The sequence below is a fragment of the Anser brachyrhynchus genome, assembly GCF_964034855.1.
Source record: "Anser brachyrhynchus genome assembly, chromosome: 6".
In the NCBI taxonomy this organism is placed as follows: domain Eukaryota; kingdom Metazoa; phylum Chordata; class Aves; order Anseriformes; family Anatidae; genus Anser; species Anser brachyrhynchus.
The window spans coordinates 13,518,095-13,543,635 of NC_137700.1; the positions used below are offsets into that span (position 1 = coordinate 13,518,095).

The following is a 25,541-nucleotide window of genomic DNA, read 5'->3' on the forward strand; positions in this document are numbered from 1 at the left end:
TCCTAAATAAGCTTTAGATTCTAGTCGTTATTCAGTTTATTTGGAGGCAGAATAGATTCATTAAAGATAAAATTTAGTTAAAGCTCAAAACAGTTCAGGGAGCATATAGTTTCCTGCTGGTCCTTATAGAGTTACTTAAAGTTTGTCCGTTTCAGCTTTGAACTGTGTCCAAGAGCAAGATGCAGCCTGCACAGATTAAAAAATGGCAGCATGTTACATAGCAACGATCTAATTTTAATAACTTTGAAAATTGCATTTTTACATTTTTATATCCCAGTAGAACCCTTTTCAATGTATTGTGTGGGAAAGAAGTGGTCCTCAGTGAATAATGCTCTCATCTGTCCATAAAATGAAGTGATTAAGTTCTGGTATTCAAATCAGGCTCTGACTGTGAGCAAACCTCTGTCATGTCCCAACACCGGGTGCAGTCCCCCCAGAACCTTTCGGGAACTTGGCCCCTTTCACATGCTGGCTCTCAACATCGCTGTCACGTGAGGAATTTCAAATATGGATCTATGGAGTGTCATTAAGCTAACTGTAGCTTCCTTCCATGAAAATGCCATGTGCAGAAGAGCAGGGATAGGCTTTAGCGTGGTCCCTAGCCAGTACTGTAACAAATGTGATAATTAGGAGACGAGAGGAAGGTTGCCATATCAAAATCCTGCCATGCTGATTGTGTCCATTTGTATTCTAAATGAAAACGGGAGTGAACATATTCGGCCTGTGGAGCTGCCTCACTGGGGTGGATTTAAATAGCCTTGCTTCAACAAGCAGAGATAGGGACAGCAAGCTGTACAGACACAACAGAGCTGAGTAACTCTCAGCTGCTGCACCTTTGTTAGCTGAAGATCCCTAACAGTGTAAACCTTTTGCGTTTTCTCAGCAGCTGTAGCTCCCTTCCTTAACTGCTCCATAGTACATGATAAATCTGAAGAGATATTAAATAAAATGGAGTCTCCATAGGAGGCACTCCAAGGCTTCTCACAGAAGTCAATTCCTAGCTCAGACCAACTTTACCCCTATGTAGGCTGGAAACTTCTGAAGTCACTGCATGATAACTGACAAGTTGTTAGGGAATGATGCCTTAAAAGTGAAGATACCCCAGAGGTGAATGTATAAGCAGCACAGACTGAATTAACTATTTCTTCCCCAGAAAACAAGACCAGTTATCTAGCTGTAAGCTTGGTGTTCCTAACGGCAGCTGGTATGTACGCATCTCTAAAACTGCTCAAGCAGCTTAACTGTGCAGGAAAACTGGTATGTAGAAAACTGGTATGTAGGTGTCTCTAAAAAGGGCATAAAAGAAGCCTAGAAGAGCGATAGGCTGTTCTGTATTTGGCCAGGAGTCAATATGGCATTGTCATGAAATAACCACCTTCCCCACCACTCACAAGCCTGGCTAATGTCTGTCTTCCATGAGCTCATGGTTCTGGATGTGGGGAACCACACATCTTGCCTGGTTTGACAGCCTCAGGGTGACTGTAGACTTCCCCAATAGTTGGTGTAGGGAAACAGGTGTGCTACAAAGACACAATTCGTATCTAGTCCTAGGTATTAAATTGAAAGAGATCAGGGGAATTAGCCTGATTCTCTTCCCAGAGCTTAAATTTTGAAACAGAAGTCTTAAAGTTATCTTTCTTTCTTCTTCCAAATGAAATAGCCATGGTCTTATTTCAAAACAACTTTATTTTGAAATATAAGTTAAATAATGTAACTTCATGATATAAAGTAGTCATAATGGAAGCAAAGAGGTTCAGACTGGTTCAGGATACTTCAGATTTAATTCTGTTCATCTTTTTCCCCTTTTTTTTGCTCAGAGAACTCATCCATACTGCTGCCTTTTCTGTCTGTCTGTTTTAGCTGATATTTTAAAGAATATTTTTACTGTTCTATCTACATGATGAAAAAGGGATGTACAATAGAAACACTTATTTTCTCTCATATGAGTAGACCATACAAGGTGTAGGAATTCTGAATTACTTCTTACTTGCAGCATTCCTTTTCTATGGAAATCCAGTCTCCAGAGTTATAATGCAGAGAATTGTAAGGATTACATTTGTTTAATTTATAAGAGGAGGGGAAAAAAAAACCTTCTGAGGAAAAAACAAAGGAGAATATGGTCTGATCTCTCACTGTGTTGTTAAATCGGTCTGAGTATTATTTATTGTACTTTATTTTCTTCACTGTTATACAACCACTGCACCCATCTGTTTGCTGTATTGTAAAGGTAGCGTTTTCAAGGTTAGCACAGGAGTAATCAAACACTCAACGGTGGCATGAATATTCATATCAAGACACATTATGAGCAAGTAGATAGAGGCAAATACACAATTTAAATATAGACTGCAGCAGGAAATGGGACATGAAACAGTAATTAGATAGTGAAAATTACATGTTATTTACATAGGTAAATACACTGCAGGGGTTATACATGTGATCTTTTCTATTAGCATTTGTTTGTGATTTAACCCTGATTTAAAAAGAGGGTTTTTCAAAACATGAAAATGGGAAATGAGGAATGCTTGCTTTGTGCTAGAAAACGTGTATGTCTTGCAGGATCACTGATTTTGGTGCAAGCTAGGTTTCACAGCTAATGTAGATCAGAACAGGCCTGTACTGCAGAAATTAGAGGTGCTAGTTCTCTAGAAGACAAACTTTTCCCCAGCTTTGCTGATGCAATTCATGCCTGTTTGGACTACTGGAAGTCTGTGGATGCTGGCCATGAATGCCCAAGCTCCCACTACACAGATCAGGTGGAAACTGTAGTACGCTTTTGAATTTCTTCACATAAAGGGTAGCTAAAAGAGGACAAAAACATTGTTTTTCATTATCCAGGAAACCTCTAGATCTAGCTTAAGTTTCCTGCTTTTACTTTCAGAAATACAAATGTGGTTGTAGACTACTTAGATCAGCACTAGGGTGCCTTGTGAGCCTCCATGGCCATGATACCAGAGGCTGCAATACTCATAGTTCGGCTCTGAACCACCTCAAATGGCTGGATGCCCTCCACACATCACGTCCTCTTTCATTTCGTGCTTTCACCTACTTGTGGCCTTCTCCTTTCGGCAAGAGAAAGGCAAGAGACAAGGCTCAACTAGTGCCCCTCCTTTCCTCCCTTTGGCCAGCAGTATTCCTCCCTTTCCATGGCCAGCTGCCGTGGACATAGTTAGATGGTAGTTTGGGCTTCCCAGAGAAAGAGATTAGGGAAGAGGTAAAGACAGATGGAGACAGATATTCCTCTCCCAAAGACTCATTAATTCCTTGGCCTTCCTTCCTTGGGTCATTTTTGTTTGGGCACCTTTACTGTGCTCAAGAGTGTAAGCAAGAGAAATAACTTGAGTACATAGTGTTTGTTTATTGGTGCAGATGTGCAGTGGATAACTAGAACTACCAAGCTGCAGGGCTATGTGAATGTTCTCATGACTCAAGATGAGTCTGCCAAACAGGCAGTCATCAGACAGGTGAGGAAGGCTCTGCCTCTTGCACTTTGGTGCAGGCTGATCCTTTGATGTTGCTGATTTGCTGTCTTCCTTTTATTTGCTTTTCTCTTCCTAGGCTTTTCTCTTCTCATTTCAGTATTTTCCTCTTGAAACCCTGAGCTTTAACTAGCCCCACCTCAATAAACACTGAGTCTATTCTTTTGATTTCCTCCCCCTGCATGGATTTAGCTCATGGACTTTCTCATACCTTAACAAAGGTTTTCTATACAATGCTCTCACAGTGACGTAATTGTGTTGCACAAAACCAGGCCAGGGCTCATAGACAGCTGAACCCCTTAGCCAAAGGGTACAAGGAGTCACATTATCAAAACCAATTGAGAATAGCTGCCTCAATGGCATAAAGAATTGCAACGTAAATTTCAAAGAAAAAAAAATGTGAGACGAGTGAATGACAACACAGTACAGCAGTATTTTTGGGAAGTTTGTGTGTGTAGGCTCCTGAACTGGTACTTAGCAAATACCCAGAATCAAGAGAGAAGGTTCTGCACTGCTGGATGTGCTGTGCTTCACCAGAGAGAGAAATTAAGACTTCCAGCAGTGACTGGGTGGTTTCCCAAAGGGCGAGTGTCTCAAACATGGTATTCTGTGCAAATTCTAAGCTGGTCAATTGTGCTCTGACTATTTTAAAGTTCAGCTGACAGTGCAAGATATGGATTAATCTCTGTTCTTTCTAAAATCCAATTAAGACTTCAGTTTAGAAATCAGGATAATATAATTTGTGTCCTTTGTTATCTTTTGGTTCCTGTTTACTTTTCATTAGCAGACAAGTGCTTGTGGATTTAAAGAAAAAGCCTGAGAACTCTTCCTATCTTTTGTGCAGGATTTAATATGCAAAGAGTCTGTGTGTGTGTGTGTGTGTATATCTGTGCTCTGCAGAGTAGCTGTGTATTGCTAAGGATTTGCCACTTCTCCTTGTGGAGGTGGCAGCACATTGGTCCTTATGCTTCATAGAAAGTTTATTACTTTTCATGAAGTACCTTGAGACTTTGTGGAATAAAAGTGTGTGAGATAAAGAATATTTATTATTCATCACTCCAAATACATTTGTTCATACATTTTAAAGCTGGGAACGCTGTGTGATAAGAGACAGCTGTGTAGCTAAGACACTTACCACAAGCATGCAAATTATTTTTCAGATCTGAAAAGAGGTGGTGAGACCAAGTGTGTATTTTTTTCCCCAACCACGTCAGATGGCTAACGAAAGCTATTGCTTCTCTCCATAAAGCATAACACAGCAAGACCCTGCCCCCCAAAATGAATTAAAGCTGTTGATGGGGATCACACTATATATATAAATAGCACAAGCATATAAAAAAGAATGCAGAAGTGTCATAAAAAATCACCACAAAAATCACTGAATCTTTTGTGTGAGGAAGACCCCCTGCAAATGGGGCTACTGTAAGTACTCCTTATCGCGGTGTACTCAGCTCCTCCCATGAAAGTTACTTCAGGCAGCAAGAGGTAATTCAGCCAAAGAAATAAAAGCAAAAGTAGTCGTCTTGCAGAAACTAGACTTTTTCTAAAACCAAAGGGAGCAGAGAGAAGAGTAGATGTCTGTGATTGAAACAACCATGACAAGACAATCTCTTAGTATGTCAGAAGGAAGAAGTAACCACAGACTTTGCTGTGGAAACCTGATTGAAACTCATTCATATCAAGCCTCTGGGTTTTCTCAGGGAACGGAAATTAAGCTTGCAGTAACTCTTCTACACCTGTTCAAATACATTCCAGTTCTCCTTTTTTCCCCCCGTTAAGGAGGCAGAGGTGATTGAACATCTTTCTTTGCTTTTGGATCCAGTTTGGAATTGCTGAATATTTCACAGGAAGCAATTTTTAGGGGGAATAATGCCTCCAACTTGGGCTGAAATCGTTATCAGTGCCTGTGGCATTTGAGAACCAAAGAAGGCCAGGGTCCTACACAGCAAGCCACATTTACTGCAGTTGCTTGTATGGACTTTGAAACAAAAATATTTTATTCCACCTTACTGTTTGGAAGTTAATAGGAGCCTTTGGGGAAGGGAAAAGGTAATTTCTTTTTTTCCTGCTAACAGATTTTCCTCTGAAGTAGTCAGTTCTGTTCAGGATGAATTCCAAAGGATTATTTTCCTCCCTTTTCCCAGAATCTGAATCTCCATTCAGGATGGGAATTGTCAGAACAGCTGACTGGAAGGACTTATTTTTATATTAAGGATGTCTAAAAATGTCATCGATGGCTTGTCTCTGAAAACTGTAGGTGACTTTGAATAACAAACATAAACAAGACAAAACAGATCTGTTCGGTACCTTGCTGTGCTCAGCAATATGCAGTAGTTTGGTGGAGTCCATTTTCAATGAATGACTCCTAGGAAAGAAACAAAGCCTGAAGTGTCATGTGAAGAAATGAAGCTATTTTAGATAAAACATACGGGTAAATTTCAGATGCTTCTGAATTCAGGAGCAGACACTCATATATACTGTCTGTGACTACGAAATGCTCTTCAAAAGAGAGTGAAAAACCCCTTTCATGGTAAATAGGCATCAAATCAAATTTCCAAATTTAACAAACTTCATCACTCTACTGAAATCTAGCCATTCATTAATGTCATTGGCCAACTTCATCTTTAAGCATCCAAATACCTTAAAAAAAAAAAAAAATCATCTTTACTCCTTCCCTGACTAAATTCTAGCTTTCTTTTGCCTCTATGTTAAAACCTAAGACATTTGTACAAAAAGGCATAGAAGAGACTGTTGTAGTCTGTTATTTCTCAGCTCATTTTCTCTTACTTAAGATGTTCCATTTCCTTTCATTGATGATTTTTAGCTTTCAATAGTGACTAGCTATTTTCTTATATCAAGTAGCTTGTTTCCAGCCTGGATTAACCTCAGTGCAAAGGCTTCCACTCTATAAGGCATTCTCATGGCAGATATTGTAGTAAAAAAAAATCTTAAAATCCTTGGTGTGGCCAACTGATTTTACCATTTCTCTGCATGCTGCCCAGGATAGGTGCAGTGACTGTCTATAACTCCTGAATGCTCTTTCAAATGATTAATTCATGAGTCACACAAACGAACACACCAAATATCGTGATGAACCTTTGCCTACAGGAAAACAATATCTCTAGGTATTTGTGTTCAAGATTTGATTTATATAAATGACATTTCGTATGTACATATACAGCCAGACATTTCACTGCCTGCCAAGAGGCATTCAAGCTAAACACAGTGAAGCTCCACTTGATCTAAAATGTCACGTTCTCATGTGCACCTAGTGCAAAGGTTATCGTATGCATTAGAAAGTAAACAAAAATTATTTGGCAAATAATTAGTGCCTCACCAAATTCATGCCTTTTTCTTCCTGTGGTTAAAATAATTTATGCCAAGGAATCTGACTCCCCAGGAAGCGTCCATCAATGTTGGGTGCCTGACTTGAGGTGTTATGAAATTAATAATCCCCTCCTCTTCATCCCAAGCTCCCCTGGGAGTCAAGGCGTGCTCTGAGAATGTTAGTCCCTGGCTTAAAGGCTTCCAGGTAGTCCTGCCTGTATGGCTTCCTTGGGGTTTTATGAAGACCCAAGCACCTCACAGTCTCTTTTGAGTCTAGACTTGCACTCAGAGCCCTGTGTAGGTAAATAATTTCAACTGGAGATCGCTCTGGCTGAATGTATGTTGAGACCTGTGTTTCTTCAGGAAAAGCACGAGTAGAAAACATTACGGAGTCCCTCGTTTTCTTCCTCTGTTCAAATGAAGGATTCAGAACGTAGCCAGGCTTCTGATCTACAACTGGCAGATCTGATCTGTTATTTCAGTACGTGTCTACTGAATGTCTCTGATGTGTCCAGTCCACAATCGCAGAACTTCCCCAGGCCGCGGGGTGTTTCCCCAGTACTGAGACCGCAGAAGTAGCACCTCAGGCATTCCTCTTGGTATAGGCAATGAGTATCTCCTTACTGATTTGACAAGTTGTAGGTAAGCCTAGGGGGAATATGAATCCCTAGCTCTGAAAGAGAAATCTGAATCATGGTAATGCCTCCATTTGCAGAAGCCTGCAGTCACTGCCTCTGTTGCTGGGCAAAATTATTTCTTGTTCTGCTATATAGACGCAGACAATTCTCCGAATTTCAGTTAGATTTTTCACCTTTTTTTCTTCTTCTCTATTTAAATAATCGAAGTCTGAGTTATCGATCCCTCCTCTAGGAAAGCAACCCTGAGATCTGTATTTTGTCATGGGTGGAGAGAGAAACCACTGTCATGCAACAGCTATCCTACAGCGACATTGTCTTCAATTCAGAAGACGCTTGGTTTTCCTTCCTATATTGCCGAATGGGAAGCCAAAATGGGGCTTGCATCGTTTTAGCCTCTCTAATGTCAGATACTATGTGTGTAAATTATGTTTTGCTGTGTAAGAAATAAAGCAAAACACTGCAGCCTTCTAATGACATGCCCAAATTTCCAGCTGAGACCTCAGTCAAGGTTTCTTTTTCTTTACACATGCTATGCACAATGAGTCAAAGAAAAAGAAGACTGCAGTTTGTCTGAGGAAACTTATTTTTTTTGTCACTTTAAAACCTAGCAAGAAGAAAGGACTAAAATGCAGGGTTTGATTCTATGATTCCTTTTTTTTCCCTAGTACGTTGAACCTTTTTTTTTTTCTAAAATATCATAACAAAAAGGATGTAAAAGCAACATAAAAAGGAAATGATCTTTCATTTTCAATCACAACAAAATTGATGGTACATTTAACTGCAAGCGCAAAATTTCTTCTGCTTTAGACTCTGAAGGAAATTTTTCCAAAACCAAATAGCACATATATCTGCCATAAATTAGGGGGAGCTATAGAGCCGGCTATTGTTCAAACTGTGTCACTTTATTTTTCCATTGAGGTGCCTAAGCATCACTCTTCCTCTGTCCTTGAGTCCTGCCTGCGAGCTAAGTACCAACAACAGTACTTTATTTTCCCTCAGATATTTACTTCTAAGGCAAGGGCCCAGTGCTTATAAAAGGTAACCTCTCTGAGTAATATCTAAATGAAAATGGTCTTACGGTTTGAGCATACAGGAACATAACATAAGCTGTAGCCTAATGGCCTAAAAAGCTGAAGTTTTTCCCTTGAGCACAGATGCAAACCTCACATGAGTACACTCCATACACCACCAGCAAAGTGCCCAGAGAGGTCTGAGTGACCTACAATGTAGGGAAGGTGGCACAGGCATAGACAAAGAAGGGCAGCAGCTTGCAAACTACAGGAAACCAGCTATTTGATCCTGAAGAGCTGCGCAAGCCCCTAAATTGCTCCTGTGATGGATGCTGACAAGGCTGTCAGCTCTCACAGGTGGTGGCCCTTCCCAGGATTAGAGGAGTCCTCTGATATTTTGACCAGACCCAACCCCACTTCTTTCCTACTCCTGTTTCTCCTTGGGGAAGGAGACCCACAAGACTGGTGTCATCCCTACCAGGAGCAAAGAGAATGAGGTAGAAAATGCTGTAGCAGAGGAACATTTGTTTGGGATGAAGAAGGAGAGAAGGAATGGTAATCTCTTACAAAGGGTGAGTCAAATCTTAGAGCAGAAGAATCAGTCAGCTGCCTGCTTTGGTCCTTTAACCAAAGCCGCCTTCTAAATCTGAATGTTCCTCCCCTCCCTGACTTCCTTTCTTCCCTGTTCTGCCACCGCTGTGTAACCTAGCACCTGTAGGTTGGCGTTGGTCTCCAGGTTTGAAACAGGAAAGGTAGTGTGTAAAACTTCAATAGATGTTGCTGTCCCGCAAGTGTAAGTTAACGCTGCCCTTTTCAAGGGCTGCAGATGTATTGCTTCCTGGGATGCTGGCAGATACACAAGAAGAGTTCAGAGCCAAATCACCACTCGTGCTTATCACTCACCCTATGCATGGTAACCCCTGGCTTAAAACCAAGTTTGTGGCACTTGACTGTAGAAATGATGATGAGCTAAATTGCTTCCTGAGTGGCACCCACAAATAAATATTAGCACTGATCAAACAAAACCCAAGACTCTGAAGTAAGAGCAAAAACAGCAATTAGTTCAAATTTGTCATTGAAAACATGATTTTTTGGAAGCTGAAAATAGTTCAGTTACAGCGTTTTGCTGAAAGCCAAAAGAGGCTATGTAAGCTCTTTTCCAGAATCTAGCAAGGGAAGAGAAGATAAAACAGTGGAGGCCAGGAAATCATCAGTTCGTTAACTTGTGCACCCCAGGCCTCTGTTTTTGCTCTAGTCCCATCTTCCACCAGAACAGCAACAACACTTCAGCTTTCTGGATGATGTGGCATGAAAGAGCTGATGAGAGGCTGATCCCACCTGTTGGGATGTTCATTAGCTTCAGCTTCATCCTAAGGTACTTTCCCTCCCACAAGAACCAGGAACAGGGAGCAAGACCACGCTTGCAGACCAAACACTGTGGTCACCACCTCTACAAGAGCAGGGATGTCTTTGTCTCTAAGAGATGCTGCATTGAGTGAATGACTGTATGTAGGTGGCAAAAGCACAGAAAACTCATTGATATAGACAGGCGGGCTCTCTGGAGATGACGGCAAAGTGTACATTAAGCCCACTCATCTTTTGAGCTCTTATCTGTGATGAGAACTAGAATCAACTTTTTCATAGATGTTGTTGAGAGCATTTATGTAAACCTGGTATACTTGTGTTAAAATTTACATGCTTGGTTTTATGTACTTCCAGGCACGTTATGTGCTTGTGAGGCTGAGCTATGGACTGTATTTTGAGTGCAGGTACTTCAAATTGCTAACTGGTGCCAGGTCTTCTGAGCTCGCGCTTCCTAGTTCTTTCCTTGGATTTGTAGCTTCCCCCAGGATTATCCAGGAGAGATTCAGATTACCTGAGAGTAAACTGTTTTCTCTTTTAAGGGCCTCTATCCAGTTTTCCATACATCCCTAAGGGAATACAAATGCTAACCCGCTGTCTGTCAATGCTTTCGATCACCTGAGTCTGTGGAATTAAAGTTTTGCAATGTTCAAATACATTGCATCAAGTAACATACACAGAATACATTTCCATAAGTGAAACATGAGAGACTATGGACTTTGAACAATTATGCTCTCAGAATCAACTACTGAGTTGAGCTACCTCTTATTTTAACAGCATAGTTAGTGGTTTTCACATAATATTTAGGTGTGAAATCATTACCATGAATAATTCATCTGTGGTTTTGTAGCTTGTGTTCCCCCTCCTTCCCCCCAAGTCACACTCTCCATTAACAAAGAAAACCTGGTGAGTGGAGTGCTGCAAGAATACTAAATTCATGTGTTGATAAAATATATATGCTGAAGCATTTCTAAGAGGGATTTATTATTCTTGAAGTACAATATAATTACAGCATTTGTTGATTCTAACTTTGTTATTACACTTTCTTTGACCTATTTGTTAAAAACTGCTTGCATGAAATGTGTTTCTTGTACAAAGCAAATCTGTGTAACTCCTTCAGAAAATAGTACTGCGTATTATGATATAGCAGAGAAAAATAATATAAAGTTGAGTTTGTTCGGAAGCTAGGAAGTATCAAAATTGTCACTGTGTCCACTTAACTCACTGTTTAATTCATTTAGCTTTATTTTTCCACCAGATTTCTGCATCATTCCCTGCTCTTGGCTCATGACCTCTTTTCTGAATTCCTTCACTCACTGGCTGGCTAGCTGTTTAAAACTTTTTTTTTTTTTTTAATATATATAGATAGATATCTTTCTCATTCATTTTGCAGCCTTCTCAGTACCTTATTTACTGCACCATTCTGACTCTCTGTGGATGGAAGATTTACTAATGTCCTCAGAGGGTTTTATTTGTATTTTTTACAACAGGATGTGAGCACTTAACATACATTGATGTCTGTATCTTCACAATGCCTCTGTGAGGCATTCTTCTTCTTCTTCCCATTTTACATGTGAAGAATTTAAGCATAAGATAAAGATGAAACGCTAAAAGGTGCCAAGGTTTGTTTTTATTTTTATATTCAATTTATGAGACGTAAGTTAGCCATTTATACTAATGTGTATATGCAGTGAAGAGTTCTGAGTAGCTCTTTTGCAAGTAGCCTTTCTGCAAACCAGGCCCAGACACCTCTCGTACAAAGAATGAAATGCACTTTAATGATCACCTCTGAAAAGCACTGGTTTTCATTAATTGTCCAACAATGCACGTGGGTTTTCTGGCAGAGTTAAAATTCAGCTCTCCAGAGCAGCTGCTCTCCTTTTAAAGCACGAAACCATCTTCTCTTTTCTGCAGCTGTTTGTCTCAGTTTAAACGCTGACAATTTTTGCAGCAAATGCAACCTTAGTGATACAGATGCCATTACACCACTCTGACAACAATCCACAGTTCATGTGAACAAAATATGAGCAGGAAATGAAATAGTATCTCAAGGAACTCACAACAGGTCAGAACCAGAGGTGATATCAGGCTTGTTTTCATGTGTAAACAGCTTCCCTATCCTATAATGGGTCACAGAAATTTTAAGTCCATTTGCCAGACTACAGAGGTATTAAATTTCTCAATTAAAAAGATTTAAGATATTCTTTTTTCCAGATTAACCTATGAATTTTTCCCTCAATATTTTTCTTGTAAATACATAGGATTATTTTTTTTTTCCGAATTTATCTAAGCTTATGGGAAATTTGACTCTAAAATATAGCAAGGCCATAATTTACTGATAAATGGGTTTCCATAGCAGACAGTGATAGAGAATATCACCAGAATCCTGCTGGCTTCAGAGGTTCAAGTTAAGCAATAAACCCCAGGTAGAAAAAAAATAACCTTGGCATTGGAAATTTCCTAGTATATCCATCTTTGAAATATCCTTCCAAGATATGACAGATGATTTGAAGACTAGATGATTTAATCACGCAGGCCAATCTCTATATTTCTATCAGTTAGTCTATGTTTGGTTTTTTTTCCTGTGTGAAAGTTTAACGTTTAATTGTGCTTAAGTAAACTTGGAACTCAAACCTTTCTCATGATTTCATGCTGATTTAAAAACAAAAACACTACAGAGGGGCTTTTTCTTTCATAAATGTGATTATCAGCTGAGTATCGGCTTAAAAGTGAGGTGAAAAAATCCCCATTATTTATTTAGCTAATTTCATTCAGTTGCAAAGTACCACTTAACGTGCTTTTGAAAATATAACGACAAAGCCAATATTACAGTAACATTAGTTGGTGCAAACTAATTTTCTGTTTAATTAACGGGAGTAACTGTTTACAGCAAAAGGGGCATTCAGAAGTAGATTTAAAAAGAAAAATCATTTAAAAACCCTGATAAAATCTAGTAAAATGCCAGGCCTTCTCCTTCTGGGTGGTTAAATGTGTGTAAGCACTGCATCAACTGTGACTAGGGCAAACGTTTTGTTCTTTAAAAAATAAAAGTAAAAAATGAAAATTAGCAAGTCAGCTTTGTTTATGATCTTACATGGGTTTATGGTGTTTCATAACTGTTGCACTTAACACTTTCAAGGCTTGGGGTCCATACAGAGCTGGCTCATTTATGGAACTGGCAGGGTGCGAAGGTTTACCTTTGTTTCATGGCTGTTTTGCTAAGCGTAGTGCAAGTCTGTTGTATGCTATTTGTCTACTGCCTTCAACAAATGAAGGGCTTTTACTGTTGTTTCATCACTGTGCTGGAAAGGAATACGTCTGGTCTATTTTTAAGAGCTTCATGTCAGAGAAAGAGGTATCTGCTTTTCAAGGCTTTTCAAAATAGAGAGACCTTTGAAACGTACTTCGCTTTATCAGCTCACAGTGCTCACGCAAACAGAAACGAGACAAGGAAGAACAGGAAGGTCAAACTCGCATAAACACACTGTTGCACATGTTAACTGCCAGGAGAAAGAGCAACATGCATCTGAACTGAATACATTATGCAGAGAAGACAGGAGATGCTATTCTGCCAAAGTCAAATTTCTCTTTGGTGCAGGCTCCCATGTGATAAAACTTAGAAGTACTGTTTCCTTATAGTAATGTAAGAAGCATAAGTTAAAATGGATTATTATGAATCTGCCGTGCCGTGTTTAACAACAAAGGCAGAAGGAGCTTCACTATTTTTTGTTTGTTTTACCTTACAGCTTAATGAAATTAAACATTTTTTTCTACTTTTATCAGCAAATAAATAAATTTCCTATCACTATCATTCCAATAAAGCACAACTTCTTTTCAAGAATCCCATTTGCTACTGCTGACAGGAAATCCACCAGAACTTGACCTCTTTTTTTTCTTTTTCATAGGTAGTGAGTATCTAAATCTGACACTAAATGATTTTAGAAAGAAAAATTTCAAGTCAACCCATTTTCTTTGAAAAAGCTATTTGAAACCTCTGTGGGGGACAGATATTTTTAATGGGGTAAATATAGAAATGCAATTTTAAATTCCCTTTATATCCCCCAAATGATTGGGATTCATTTCAATAAATCCAGTATTTGGTACACATGAAAGATCTCTTTCTCTCTTAACACAAGCCCTGGACACTTCAGTCCATTCTTTGATTGTGCTGCTTCCTGTATCAGTGCTCCCTAATTCTCCTTGTGTAATTCAATTTCATGAAGGTAAAAACAAACTGGAGTGCTTCTTCATTTATGCAGATTAAGACTACTGTATACCTGTGGGAGAATTGCAATGAAGCAGCACCCCACAGCCCCATCTCAGGTTTCATCACTGATGTGTAATCTCAGCTTTGTTTGCAGGACTTCTCCATCTCTGCACTGACAATAGTCAAGGTCTGGGGGAGAAGTTATGCCGTCTGGCCCTATCTCTAGTGGAAAGAAGCATTTGCATTTGCAATGGAAAGAAGGCATGATTTTAGAACCTGATCTCTTTGACATCAAAGGTTGAAGAAGATTAGAAATGCTTAGATTTGCAGTTCATTAAAAAAAAAAAATCACCCTCTATTTCACCCTGTAAAAGAATTAGTTTTCTCAAAGTGTGTGCCTTGTTTCTCTTTTTAGTGTATATTTACATTTGTATCTTAGTGCATTTTGGTAGTTCTATGAACTATTTTTTTTTCCAATTAGTCCCTCTGGGACTATTCTATTAAAGTCTTTTTGGCAGTTAAAATATATAGATGATATCATTAATCTGATTAAAGCGTAGGTACAAGTTTATAAGATGAAATGTGATAACGTAGCACAAGATACAATTCCTAATCTAATTATTTTCATTATAAATACAATTACATTTTCAGTTGTTGCTCGTTTAACCTTTCTAAATTTTTCCCATCTCTGAGACAAATAGGTTTTTCATTAGATGTGATCTACTGTTGCAAGAGGCAGTTTTCTTTTTCTTTAGGAGTAATAAGTTATTGATGAATGAGGTGGACAGAGTTATTAGCAGAGAGATACATGCCTTTTACCTCTCTATGACTTGTCTGAATTCCAACAGGTAAAGACAGCTCAGTTAGTAGAGCTGTTCATTTTCCCAGGGGAATGAGCAGTTGAGGTCTCAGTTTATTTTCCAGTGGACAATAGTTTTACTGAAAAATCATGATAATCTATAGTGTTGTAAATGGTGCCAGGAAAAGGAGCCATGAAATACTATTTCATTGCTAGAAGAGCCGCAGGAATGATTTTAAAGACCTGCTCTGTTCTGCTTTACTGCCAGGCTACCATCACTGGCATCTTGTGACTACGCTAGAGTGGCTTTTGCATGGGAGCACAATGGGCAAAGAAATAAGCTGATGCCTTAAGAATTGCAAAGTGAAAATATTAAAAATAACGATGAGGAAGTGATTCAGGACAGGAATTCAGGGTGAAGAAAAGAGGTTTATTTTTGAGGGGAAAACAACAGCCTCCTGGGATTTTACATAGGCTCATTCTAGTCTGGTACAGTTCTCCAGGGAAGCTATTGTGTTTTGAATAGTAATTGGGCTGTATGTGATACCACTTCTCCTCTTGTCCACCCTGAGCGAGTGAGCATGGAGATATTGTGAGCTGCTGGAGACAGAACATAAGGGAAATGCTGGCTTTGAAACTCACTACCCCCCAGGAGTTCCTGTACCTCTGCTATGGCTGCGAATAATCAATAGATGATGGTTTTTCTCTGCATTTTCATGTTGCTTCCCAGACACCACTGACCTGAACTAATGCAAGCAGATGTAAATCTAGATCCCTCAGGGTAGTAATTCAAAGTAATTCAAAGTTGAATGTATTGACATAAATTAAGAAAGACTTCATTCATATGGCTTGTATCTGTACAAAGATTTGTACATATCTAACCCAGGGATTTCTTGATCTCTTGGTTGGAGGAGTGGGTCTGGAAACTAAAATTCTGCTCTTTCTAACACTGTCTGAGCACAATGTGTGTTGTTTTCCTTTGTGTTTGGTTCTAATAATTTACTTTCAGATCACTTTTAGATGCACTTTTATTTATTCTTCTTCAAAAACTCAACCCTACAGGCTAACTGGTTGAAAGGCTGAGATACAACACAGTATTAGATAAGCAATGTGGAAAAACATAGGGAACAATTTAAAGGTAATGATTAAAAGTTTGGCCTTCTTTTTTTTTCCCCTAAAAGAGCAGTAAAAAAAAAAAAAACACTCAGTATTAGAAAAGAGGACCATAGGGAATATCAGATTACAGCTGTGATATGAGTCCCGATCCAGCATTCAATGCTTATGCTGGGTAAAACCTCAGTGACTAATTTTGTAAAGATTAATAGATGGTATTAATTCTTCTAATGCTTAGGAAGCAACTTGAATGAGCCCCCCTCCTGCACAAAGCACTTATCCCAGAATAGTTGGCAAGATCTACAATTCAATCCTGACAAGACAATAGTTAGTGCATCACTGGGAGTTTTCTTTCTGGCATGCAGGACAATCACTGGCATCTGCTACTTCATGGGTTCCCTTGAGTACTGCTACTGTAGTGGACCCTGATTTTATTTTTTTATTTTTTTTCTCCTTCCTGAGCAAAAGGAGCATCTGCCAACGTATGCATACTTTCTGAACCTGGGGGCCCCTTTAGCTTGTCCATGGAGTGGCAATGGATAGATATGAAGCACCTAGAATGAAAGATGAGACACTGGCAGATATCCCTTTAGTTTTATAACTTGAAAGGTGTCTAATTAGGAAGAAAAATACAAAACAGAAGGAAGAATGAAGAGTTAACAATAATGAGAAGGGTGGAAAAAAGAAGCAGGTGTTCAGTGTCTCCTATGAAGAATAGAAATATGAAAGCAACCGTTCAGGAATAGTCAAACTCTTTTGCACCTTTTTTCACTGCCAGTATGCTATTGTAAATAGCTGAAGGGAAGGCTTTCTGAAAGAAACAAGTATGGAGTACAAGAGAACAAGAAGCAATATTCATGAAGCATTTAACGATAAAAATGATCAACAGGCTTCCTAACGAAATGTCTCATCCTAAATACTAGAAGTTGTTTGAAGTCTGATGGCTTCTGTTCTCTCTCTTCTTGCTCACTAAAAATGTGGTTGTCTAAAGATAGCACCTTATCCAACAGGAGTGAACTTCAAAAACTTTCAAATGTTTCCAGAGAGAGTTTGTTTTCTTTCAAGTTATGCCAATTAGTTTTGCTATTATAATTATTTTAAAAAGGGTCTATAGGTCCAAAATTACATCTTAGATTTTGTTGTGGTTCACAATATTTAGATCCTCAAATGTGGAGGAGTAAGGAATAGAAATTTATATGAGATGACACTGATATCAATCATCCTCTAGAAATACTAAAAATAAATAAATAAATCATTAGAAGTAATCCCTGACTATTAACTCGAGTAAAACATCTGTTAAATAATCTCATCCTGTGCACTGATTCATTCAGTTGTCAATCTGAGGTCATTCCTTATTAGTAGAAGGTGTAGTAGCTGAATGTTCTGAATACTTTGACCAAGCCCAAACTCAGAACACTGAAGTTTGAACACAATCTGCTAGAAGACGACACTATTTCCAGATAAAGAAATCTTAAGAAGTCTCAGCACGAATGCTGATAAACTCCATATATATATTAGAAATGTTTATTTATGTTTAGAAATATTTCAAAAGCTCTTGAAACAGCAGCCCTTCTTTCTAGATGAGAAATGTATGCTAAATAATAATCCTACCACAGAAAAAATTGTCACCCCAGGCTTTCAAGGCTAACTCCCTGGGTGCTTTCCTAAGCTGTGGTCAGACAAAAAAGTAGAGCAGCAAAAGTTTGGGTTTAAGCACTCTTCATGCTCAGTATTTCCGAAGATTGGTGCTTGTGTAAGGGTACAAGAAGACTTCAGGGCCAGTCTCCTTTACTGTGAGGGAGGTCAGGCTGGCTGTGCTACTAGACAGACTGGACCATGCTCAGAACTTCTTGAGGTATGATGATCCCAAAGATAGACTGATGCTTTTTATTTAGAGAGATGGCTTCCAGATAATTAAATAATGGCATCTGATTCCAACAGATACTTACAATTAAAACTAATTAATTTGAAAGATACAGAGTTAGTTCAAAGTAAAAATATGGAAGGGGTAGCACAAGAGTAAAGTTAGCAGTTTTTTCATGTAAACTTTGCCTTGTTCAAGAAAATCCATGTCATTATAGTCTTTCCTACTAATTTTTAGGTTTCTGCTGTGCTGACATATCTACAGAACCACGGTAAAAGGCTGAATCATAGTTTGTTTGCACAGTGTTAATCTCAGGCCTCCAGGTTTCTTCTGAGGTTCTCGTGAGAGACTGGGAAGAATTTTATTTTTTTGATCTTGATATACTGTATGGCTTTGGGGGTATTATTCCTACTATCCTCTGCAGCACTAGGATTTGGCTTCAGCTACAGGTAGGATTTTGGCAAGGTACACCATAATCTGCACTTGATGTATTATGTTTTCCACACAAGAGAAAATCTGACTTCTGTGGAGAACATGAGTTAGTAAGCTGACAGAAAGAGCAAAGAGCATGAAATTCAGATGTGTTTTGTTGGTGTTTTGCTAATCCACTTAGCATTAAAACCAGGCACAGATATGGAGCCAGGTGGGAATTTTCTCTGCATCAGATCATGAGCAGGTATTAAGGTTTGTTTTCTACCCTACTCTACAGAGAGAGTCATGATCCTTTAGCAGGCTCATGTGAGAGCTTTACTGAGGAAAGCTGCTGCTGTTATAGGGATGTTAGCCCCACTATTATTACCTTGCTATCTATCTGTGTGAAATGGCAGCATGTCTGAGTAAGCCTTTCTAATGGGCACCAGGATGTATTTTGTCTCTTCAGCTGTGTGACAGTGCCTGGCCCTGCCTACAACAGCCCTCGCTGGCATTTTTAACAAGTGGCTGGAGCCAGGATGCCACAGGCCACAGGCCCCATGCTCCTGCAGCAGCACAGGCCGCACACCTCTGAGCGCACCCAGCAGGCGCATGGGGCAGGCCGAAGCCTTTGCCTTGAGGCTGGCAGAGTTTCTGTGTGTAAAACAGACACTGAGTAGATCTTTGCCAACACATGCCTGGTGGCTGAGTGTACCAAGCAGCAAAACACAAAAGCCTGTGTGGTGTTGTGTGGAAACTTAGGAAGGAGCAAGACTACACAGGGAGAGTTGTGACAGAATGTTGACAGTAATGGCTGAATATAGAAAGGCCATAAAGGGGAACTCCTCCTGCACACAGCCTTAAGTGTTGTCCTCATAATACCAAGTATGTGCCATATGTTTTTGTTGTGAATGATTTATACTTTCATTTGAGAGAAGCAGTAAAGGAGGGAAGGACCGCACAGTCAGTGACAGTGAGCCCATTGTGCTCAGGCTGCCACCAGAATATAGGCTCAGGGACTGCATGGAGGCGAACTGTCTGCTTTCCAAGATAAAGCTCAACGTTGGATATGTCAGCTTTCACAGTCAGGTGCTTATTAATCACCACTCCTTCTCCAAGCTTTGCTTAATCTTTAGGTTGGCCATGTCAGCAAGACCCCTTTGGCTTCCAAAGGGCTTTGCCAGAGCGGCTCCGGTTCCTCTCCTTGGCACAAGCCAGTTCTACCAGCAGCTCGGCGATCAGGCTGCTGCCGCAGTAGGGCACATGGCACGGGCAGGCCATTTAAACCTGGCTGCGGCCACCCAAGCCTCTCCCTCAGCCAGGGGAGAGCAACCGAGTCATGCTGGGCTGCTACAGCCTCACGGTTTCACAGTGGTTTCATCTTGGAAACTCCAATGCATGAGGCCTCTTGGGAAGGGCTGGCAGTTCACAGAATTGTAGGGGATGGAAGGGACCTCTGGAGATCATCGAGGCTAACCCCTCTGCTAAAAGTAGGTTTCCCACAGTAGGTTAGGCAGGAAAGTGTCCAGGAAGGTCTTGAATATCTCCAGAGAGGGAGACTGGGCAGCTTGTTCCAGTGCTTTGTGACCCTCACTGTAAAGGAATTCCTACAGGAAATTCCACACAAACGTGTGTTCCAGTTTTTGGTCACTGCTTCTTGTCCTATCGCTGCACACCACTGAAAAGAGCCTGGCCACTTGCTTCCTGTACTTTAGTTATTTATAACCATTGATCAGATCACTTCTCAGTCTTCTCCAGGCTGAACAGACCCAGGTCGCTCAGCCTTTCCTCATATGGGAGATGCTCCAGGCCCTTAATCATCCTTGTGAGCCTCCTCTGGACTCTCCCTAGAAGATCCCTGTTGGAGTGGTGTGACTGGATTTAAGAAGCTGTCGCGTTTGGTGGCAGTAGGGCCCAGTTGTGGGCACCGCAGGCTGCTGGTGCTTTCAGCAGCGTTGTAAGGCTTTTGTTGCACCCTGCTCGTGTCTGAGGTGCTGCTGCTGCGAGTTGGCCTGTGCCAGTCAGTTAAATTAAAACCATTTTGATACTGAGGGTTTATTTTTCCTCCCGGATGTCTTGTCTGGGACTCCTCAAAGAATTGCTTATTGGGTCTTTTGCTGGTGTATTGCTTGTGCTGCACTGTCTAATCTGTCATAAAGGCCAAGCACGCTGGTAAAGCCCCTAAGCCTGACTGATCTGCTCCTCAGGCTTGGCTGCAACTATGGCCTTTGGCCTTTTCTTTGCTTGAGGCTGCTGTGTGTGTTTCACTGGCATTGTACGCAGTGGTGTCAGACGAAGAGTCTGGATGCTGCTGTGGAGTGGGACACAGATGAGGGCCAGAAATGGGAGAGCAGAGACTGCAGTACCTGGGCAGCCCCTTTGCATCCTCTGCTTCCTCAGTACAACTCAGTCTGCAGTCACAACTAGCTTCAGACACTCTAGCCAGCAAGATTCTTCCGTACTGCATAATTTCATTGTAAATGTTGCCCAGCATAAATTCCAAATACGGACTTCTTTGTTTTGTCAGGTGGTAGAAGGGATTTTTCTTTTTTTCCCCCTTTTTTTTTTCTGGCTTTATTTTGTGAGCTTTTATCTTAATGTGGGTCTACTTCAAAAAAGTCCTCAGATTTTGAATATGAAAGTAACATCTGGTTTGTTTTCAATTCTGTTGCAAGCAGCAAATGCAAATAAAGTTTTGTATTTTGACAAAGGACTCTTGGATTGTCATTCTAATGAAAGTTGCCTACATCCCAATTATCCTGATGTCAGGGATTTGCTGGATCTTGTTTCAGCTGAATAAAAAAAAAAAAAAAAAGGCAGAAAATTTGCTAAACATTTCAGCCTGAAACTTATCCCTCCATTTTTAGTAGCACTAGCTAATCTGCAACTTGCAGTTTCTTCACTTACATATTTAAAGTCTCCAGACAATGTATAAAATCTCTTTATAGGTCTCCAGCATAGATTGTATCAGACATGGACTATTACTGATATACTGACACCAACCTCTTCACATGTATGCTGAAAGGTTAATGAAAAGCTCTGAGGAAAAGTGGCATGAAAAGGAGCTGCTGACCTAAAGGTGCTAGAAGAATCTATGATGAGATCTATGGTGAGAAAATGGAGAACAAAGTTTTGGGATTTTGTTGTTGTTGTTGTTATGTCCCTTTATTTTAACTTTAGCAAATAATAAGGTTTTGATAGAGTTGTCTTCCTTAATTTGCGTGTGGCTTTGAGAATTCTACCTAGAAATTAGTCCTAGAAAAATACCTTTGTGGGAAGAGGTGCCGTTTTCTGAAGCAGATACAGAACTTCACAGAGAGATTTACTTATTGAGTTCCCGTATGCACAATTTTTCCCCAGTATTTTTAAGCAAAAATCTGAGATAAATAGTTCAATATGTAGGATAAGATCTGTTTCACAAATAAGTGATAACTCCCAATTGGAGTGGGATGTCTGAATAGCAATACATGATAGAACATGGCAGCAAGGCCAGACAGAGCTCCTGCTTTAAAATCTTGGAGGAGACTCGCTGTTTGGTTGAAAATGCTGACTAGAGCTGTTCAGAACTTCATTTTTCAACATTTTTCTCTGAGCTTTTTAATGGGGTAACTTTCTTGTGTTATCAAAGTGTCTATCATGTAGATTACCTGACATAAAAACAAAGCTGCCTTCACTGTAAAACTCTTATCTAAATGTGTCCATCTATGTGTTTATGAAAAGCTTCCCTTTTTTCCGTTGTATGGACAAAAGATTTTGTTCTTCAGAGATCAAATTTACTTTTTCTCCTTTACATTTATTTGCATTTTGAATCCTCTGGAGAAGAACAGCAAAAGTAAATGTGAGAAGGGTGATGGAATTGCCCAATGTCAGATGTGTTAATTCATTATACTATGATTCTATTATTCTATTTTAGGGTGTTTTGTGTCATTGCAGTATTGCTTTAAGAAATGTGATGACCATAAGTGTTGTAGTACTCAGGGGTGATGTAACAGATGCACTGCTATCAGCTTACTTTTTCTTTTGAATGACCTGACATGATATCATTTCTCTTTCCTGAATGAATAATTCTCCTAAAGAACCTAGTAAGAACTGTGAAAAGGGGCTTCACTGAAAAACATTAAAGGGAAGTACTCATGGGCTGCAACTGGCAAACAAGCAAGGGCAGAGGATCAATTTGCTGTAGCATTGGTGATTGCTTTCTTTCCATATTATGTTCCCTACAGCTGACACAAATTGATTAATATTTAATTTCTATATAAATACCACCTTTACAAATCAAGTTGAATGTGCTATAGCTATTGAAGTAGAGTGCAATGAACTGGTTAAATAATGAAAAGCTTTCCAGGTCAGTACAAAAAACAGGATGTTGTGATCTGATATCTGTGAACATGCTTGAAGGCGGTATAAATGACGTTCTCCACACATGGTCCTGACTACTTGGGAATCCGAGAGAAGGGATTACCATCCTGTTGCACGTAGAAGAGGTCTGCCTCTTTACACAGTTGGTCAGACAAAGCTTCTTACACTCATTATTTAATCATTTTGCTTATAAACAATGCTTACTATTTCTTACCCATGTGGTATCTGCAAACAAGCTGGGCTGTAGAGTTTTCCATAGCTTCCAGTTTTCTGAGTGCATTTGGTTGTGTGGATCCACGTGACACTTGTACGGGTTGTGTTTAGATTGTGAAGAACCAGAGCAATCAAAGCAAACACCCACTGAATTGTTGGTGTTACAGGACTAGTTACAGGATGGGGTGGGGGCTCAATATAGCCTGATATGGTTGGTCCATCCTGTTAATTTTCTTAAAGTCAAATTCTCTGTCTGTTTTACTTCATTTTTAAGTGTAATGCTTATGCTTTATATAGAAAATTTACCAAAAATGTCATTTTGGTCAAGGAAGTACAGAGTTATACAGTACAGTAAAAGAAGTACAGTAAAATATTTTGTACATTCAAATAAATGATGTGTTGCCCTTTAGCAATTGTTGCCACTACAAGTCAACATAATAGGAAGATTGGCTGATGAAAAAGTTTCATTGCAGTGGCATAAGAATTGTTCTTGGCCTCTGCTGCAAGAGATATAGCTATTTTAGCCAGAGAGCTCAAGCAAAAGACGTTGGCATGCACTTATGCCTGAAGCTCCACAAAGCCTTTTAAGAGATCTTGCTATTTTCAGTGATAGTCCTATAGTCTCTTCTCTACACAGCTCTGTCAGAAGTGTCTGTGTAGACAAGGGCAGTTAAAAGCCTGTCCAGCAGCATGCTTAAATGCATGAAGAACATGACTTAGGTTATGTTGTGCTAATTTAGCTGTCTGTCTTTTAACAGTGTGCCAAGTGAAACAATAAGAGGTAACTGGACCTAAAAAAGTACAGAGTTTGTTTGCTTTCTTCTCTAATAATCCAGCCAAACACTACAGTTGTGTTAAAGAGGACTTACCTAGAGCAATGCCCAGCATTGTTAACAGATGTTTGGCAGGCATGTGAGTTCTTCCAGCTTCCTTTTTCTTGCAATTTTCATATTGCTGTTGGACCACTCAGAAGTACTCTTTTTAATACTTTAAGGTTGATGGGAAAATACTGTTCATAAGCCTTTTTTTTTTTCTTCCTATTGTGTCAAAATATGAGATAGGCAACCCTCTTTTGCTGAATAATCATGAAAATACATTTGAATCTGAAAAACGGGGTTTGGAGATGAGCAAGAATAGCACCATCAAATGTCTATTTAGTGCATTTCATTTCTTTCCGAAAACTTTAATCCTGCATATTCCATTTTTCCCATATTAGTGAGTAATTCTGTATCCTTTTAATGCATCTTTCCAGAAATTCTAAGCTCTTTGGTTGTGCTCAGACACATTTGGTAAGACATGGGGAAGAATGACAGTAGGATGGATAGGTGTTGATGGAGCATAGCTGTGGCAGAGAAGGGCAGGTTTTACTGTTAGAATGAGAACAAAATACTTCGAAGCTCTTTGAAAATACTGACAAACATTCCACTAGTTGTGGAAGCCCAGGGTGAGAACAAAATTCACAGCCAAGTGTATAATATAAAATTTGAAGGTTTTTTTGCTACAAAATTTCGTATTGTTCTATGTAGCTCGTGGCCATACAGTGAACTTGCTGGAGGAGAATAATCTCTGCCATCATACAGCAAAGTCAATAACTCAGAATTGGCAGATGACATCAAAACAAAGGTGCTGTGCTCTTACTGAGTGCAAACAAGTTGTCTGGCTGACATTTGGGACACTTTTTTGCTGCTTTGAAGGACACAACAGAATTTCAGGTATGGAGTGGAATGACAGGTGTCAAGTGAGCTTTTCTTTCACTTAAAATATAAATATACCATCTGCACAGTGGTCTCCAGAGAGTTAGGCTCCAAAGGCTCTAGATTGATTTAGCTTTTGTGTGCTCACAGAGTAAGCTGAGCAGGCTTGAACGGTATACTTAGCAAGCTGCAGAAAGCCGACAGTATTTAGCTTCCACCCAGACTAAATCACCTCATGCCTGGAATTGTTCTGTACGTCCTCACTCCTGTCTACTAACCTGTCCTTTTAGCTTTCCTCCTTTTGCTCAACAACTTAAGGGTAATGCAGCTCAGCAGGAATGACCATTATCTTTGCTTAGCCCCATACCTTCACAGGGTGTTTTCTTATGGTAAATAGCTAATATCTGAAAGCAATCCCTGAACTCTTTAGTCAGACTTTTATTTCCTATGGTGCACTGTGCTGGCTTTCTTAGCAAGATCTGTTATCTTCTACGTAGCAAGAGTCTTTAATATGTGGCATACATGTATTTTAAAAATTCTGTTTACCTGTACACTCACCAGGATTTTGGGCTCCTTTTTGGTGATTTGAGATGTGCAGGCAGTAGACCTCAGCCTTATAGTAAGTGTGGTTTATAACAAATTGTGATCAGAAAAAAAAAAAAAAGTCTCTAGGCTGTATACCCTTGTCTTGGTTGTCCTGACCATGGAGCTCCATCTGCAAAAGAAGCAGGTGGGAAAATGGCAACCCTGAACCAGGAAACTGCAGCAAGTCAGTTATCTTTTCATGGTTCAGACACTAAAAATATACTGAACACCAGCTGCTTGCCTCCTGTAAATAGAGGCAAAAGATGAGATTAAAACTGGCCATCAATTCTAGTAAAGAAATATCGAAGCATCTGTCAAATATTTGACTCTTATGGAATCAAACTTTGTTCACTCTGGCGCTGCTGGAAGAGCATCTGGTAAAACAGAGCAGAGCCTGGAACAGCGTCAAGCAAAGCCTTGCTCCTGGAAGGGATCTGCTATGGCTGGCAACTGGCCCCCCGCAGCCTCACTCGGATCAATGCT

At 39.8% G+C, this 25,541-nt stretch overlaps 1 protein-coding gene across 2 annotated transcripts in view; it reads left to right on the plus strand.

Moving 5' to 3' along the window:
* The window catches only part of LOC308197434 (uncharacterized protein), a 170,262-nt gene that overhangs the window by 47,519 nt on the left and 97,202 nt on the right, over positions 1-25,541 (plus strand). Inside the window, exon 1 of one of the 2 annotated variants that reach the window (XM_080597879.1) lies at positions 22,030-22,552. The exons of the other annotated variant lie outside the window; for it this stretch is intronic. Within the exon in view, the coding sequence (XP_080454005.1) occupies positions 22,537-22,552 (16 nt within the window). The 5' untranslated portion in view covers positions 22,030-22,536. Of the gene's footprint in view, positions 1-22,029; positions 22,553-25,541 lie in introns of those variants that run through there. 2 annotated transcript variants of the gene reach the window in all.